Here is a 3,623-nt window from a genome sequence, read left to right as displayed (position 1 = left end):
CACATGTACAAAGTAAAATGCTCCTGTACATTAATCTGTTTTAATACTGTACTAAATTGTATGCCTATGTGTTTAACAGAGCAAACTATTCCATTATGAATATTAGCAGTTCTGCAAGGGAAAGCAATATAATCATAGGCTATGTGTACTACCTAAGAAAAGGGACTCATCTTACCCTTCAAACATCAAGCTGGATCCTCCTGCTGGGTGCCTGACCCCGGCCATGTTGTCTTCCCAGGGCTGGAGCACGGTCCTGTTTCCCAGTGTCTGGCTACATTAGGAAACAAGACCAAACTCCAATTACGTCATTGTTCTTTTTCCTGGCATTTTAAGTGCAGAATACTGATATATCGAGAGTAGACTTAATACCTGTGTCCTTTAGTCCTAGCTCGACGTGATAGTTTAGGAGCAAAAACGGTTTCCTGAAGTAGTGCTCTTGTGACCAAAAAGAAGCAAAGGGGGCAAACGCACACGCCTGAGACTGCTGCATTGCCTCAGAGAACTGCTGCTTGGCTGCACGGCTCGTATTTGTTGGAAGGAAAGCTCCAGGCTGAGGTTCACCCACAGACATTTGAGAGAGAAAAGCACTTTTAATTCTACTTTTTCCCGCAGTTACGAGGAGCGCTGACTGGCAGACGAGCCGCAGCCGCACGCACAGGTAACCGTTAGGCTTCCTCACGGTGTGGGCCGCCCGCACATCATCTGCTTTTCATCCCGCGCGCGGGAAGCTCGCACCGCCCTCCGGCAACTCCCATTGGTTGCTCTGCCTTCGTCCCCACCAATGCTCGAGCTGGAGGTGGAGTCTCTAGGCGGGCGAGAGAGGCGGGCTGTGCTGCGCCTGCGCGTGAGCAGCTGTTGGTGAGGCGCGGGGGTTTCAGTTGGGCTGCGCTGTGGGGCTGAGGTGAGGCTGGCTGATGTGTGGTGGAGGGACTGCTGTGCTGGGCGGCGGGAGGGAGAAGGGGAAGGCCTGCGTGCAATTTACAAAGCACTCTGTAGTCGTCTATTTACCCGCGCTGTCACGCGTTCTAGCAGTGGAGGTGGGTTTGTGCCGGTCTGCTTCCTTGTCAAGCACTGCGATGGTTTTGGCAGCGTTAACTGTGCTTTCAGAAGACAATGGCCGACCCCTGTAATGCGGCGCTCAGGAGCGGGGTGAACAACAGGTACCGCGTGTTGGAGGTCCGCCTGGTGCGGCGGGAGGGACGCGACCCTGAGAAGCACCTGGCGATCAGCGCTTCCACATCGCCGGGAGATACGGAGCTGTGCGTCCTTCAGAACAGCTGGTGAGCTGTGTTCTGAGATTCTGTTGAGCTTCTGAAGCAATTTAAGCCCTTCAATAAAAGGAGATCGTATAATAATCAAGTACAGTATGCCGGTATAAAATATCAGTTCTGAAATGGCTGAAAGGATGAATCTGTAGTGACTTGAAGTCATCAGGATTTCTCTTAACGTGGATTTGATCCGTGACCTAGTGCTCAGAACTGAAGTTTTGTCAGTACAAAGCACATAGTAACCTCAGGTTTCGAAGCATGTTGAATCTGTTAATTTCTTACACGTGGTATCCTGCGCTTGCAAATCGTTGTTGAAATGTTTTGCTTTATAGGGAGTCTGTTCCAGTTGTTCCGGGAGACATCGTTCATTTAGAAGGGGACTGTAGCTCTGGTACCTGGATAATAAATGAGCAGTCTGGATACCTCATTCTTTACCCAGATATGCTGCTCTCTGGTACTACGATATCCAGTAGCATTCGATGTATGAGAAAAGCAGTGCTGAGTGAAAGGTTTAGGGTAAGTGTTAAAACATCCGATGTTGTAGCATTAATGGGTTAATGTTTCAGGTGAGAATGGTGGCTTAGCTCAAGTTTAAAACTGTTTGAGATGTGATATTGTAAAGTATCAGCAGCTAGTCATAATGTTTACAAAAAAAAAAAAGCAATTCAGAGGGAAAACTTTCTGTTTGGACTACTTTTTTTTCTTTTTTTTCAGAATTTCAGTTGAAATTATTCTGTATTCTTAATATAGAAAATGGGTACAAAAATATTCTTCTCACTCTAATTTTCTGGCAACTTCTCTTATACTCTTCTTGTTCCTAGTCTTTGCTAGATGTGCACCTCTTGTTGGTGATAATGAAAATGTAATCTCATTTGGCTAGTAAAAAGCTTCTGAAACAACAGCCATTACAGCAAAGGTTTTTCTGGTACCCCATGAGAAGCATCGTGTGTTAGCTCCAGATCTAGCTACTGTATACCTGTACTGTAGTCAGGGTTGGTGTCGGCTAATTCTGGAATCTGTGTCCAACTATGCTGGAACTCAAAGAGAGAAGAGGTTTCTTGTGGTTGTCCTTGCTGATATATGAGTGGTAGAGAAGCAATGGCTGCCTGCTCCAGCTGAAGAAAAGCTGGAGGAGAATGTAAATCCAGATGGGCAAAGGAAGTAGTAAATAGACTGGCTGGGGAACTGTGGCTAGAGCAAGACATTCAGACTGAAAAGAGATGTCAGCAGAAGGCCTTCATTAGAGAAGTAATGGGAATAGATTAATTGTTGGTAAGTATAGTGTACCATCAAGTATCATGTATAGTCAATGAATATAAAGATATTATAATTATGAAATAATCAAGAGAATTTGGCAGAGCAGATTATAATAACAAAAAGAGAATAGATAGAAAGCTTACCCATGTCCAGGGCTTGCTGCAAAACTCCAGAGAAGGGATCTCCAGAAGAGATACTTTCCCCTGCTAGTGAGCTCTTAAATGGGTCTAGGAGAGTTGCAGCCAGGCTCCACCCCTTCTGGCAGCACAGGTGAATTGCCTTCACCTGTGCTCTATGGCTGACTTATTGCTTGCCTCAGGTGATCAACCAGAGTTTCAGGCCGTGATTCAGCAGTTCCCATACAGGACAACACAAAGGGTACTGACTCTGATAACACCACTCTTGAGTTGTGTTCAGGTCCCACACTGCCAGTTCTGTGAAACATACCATTAACTTCCAAACAAACTGATTAGCTTTCCAGCTGTTTGGTAGGGGCTTATGCAGAAGTCATAATTTATCCATTCCTGGCAGTGAGCTAGGTGGGTTTCTGAGCCACTCTGATGTTGGAATAATTTTATGTGAGTTCATAAAATGCAGGAAATTGCTTCAAATATGGATAATGTAAACAGTATTTCAAGGACAGTAACGATTGTTGCATTAGGAAATGCTGCTGTTAATGCTGTTCACAAAGTAAAATGTGGATTTTTTCCTTGTTTAATTGCTTAGGGATTGTATCCTAGTAGTGGATTTGGAATAAAAATGGGAGATAAAGCAATAGAAAAGATTCATTGTAGTTTGTCTGTATTGCAGTCACATTTGAATCCACATTAATAAGGGAGATGAAAGATCTAATGATTTTAATAAAAACAATTGGGATGTGTCACATGCAACAAATAAGCCCAGAAATTCTGTGGAAAATCTGCATGAAGTGAATATGAATCTTAAACTTTTGTACTGTATAACTTGTATTGCAGGGCCCTGAGTGTGGTTCACGGCAAACACTCATTGGTACAATTCTTCATGAAATTTTCCAGCAATCTGTAACAAATAACTTGTCACCTGAAAAAGTAGAGGAACTAGCAAATAACATTGTTATGG

General features: G+C 44.1%; 1 protein-coding gene across 1 annotated transcript in view; it reads left to right on the top strand.

The window, feature by feature from the left end:
* Window positions 1-907: 907 nt before the first annotated feature.
* The window catches only part of LOC104911928 (DNA replication ATP-dependent helicase/nuclease DNA2-like), a 4,730-nt gene continuing 2,014 nt past the window's right edge, over window positions 908-3,623 (top strand). Inside the window, exons 1-4 of the mRNA XM_019617936.1 lie at window positions 908-1,037; window positions 1,108-1,280; window positions 1,601-1,784; window positions 3,500-3,616. Coding sequence (XP_019473481.1) covers window positions 915-1,037; window positions 1,108-1,280; window positions 1,601-1,784; window positions 3,500-3,616 — 597 coding nt within the window. The 5' untranslated portion in view covers window positions 908-914. The remainder of the gene's footprint in view (window positions 1,038-1,107; window positions 1,281-1,600; window positions 1,785-3,499; window positions 3,617-3,623) is intronic.

This window comes from Meleagris gallopavo, chromosome 8 (assembly GCF_000146605.3).
Source record: "Meleagris gallopavo isolate NT-WF06-2002-E0010 breed Aviagen turkey brand Nicholas breeding stock chromosome 8, Turkey_5.1, whole genome shotgun sequence".
Classification (NCBI taxonomy): Eukaryota; Metazoa; Chordata; class Aves; order Galliformes; family Phasianidae; genus Meleagris; species Meleagris gallopavo.
The sequence above is the reverse complement of the archived record's forward strand: the minus strand, read 5'-3'. Positions and strand labels throughout refer to the sequence as shown.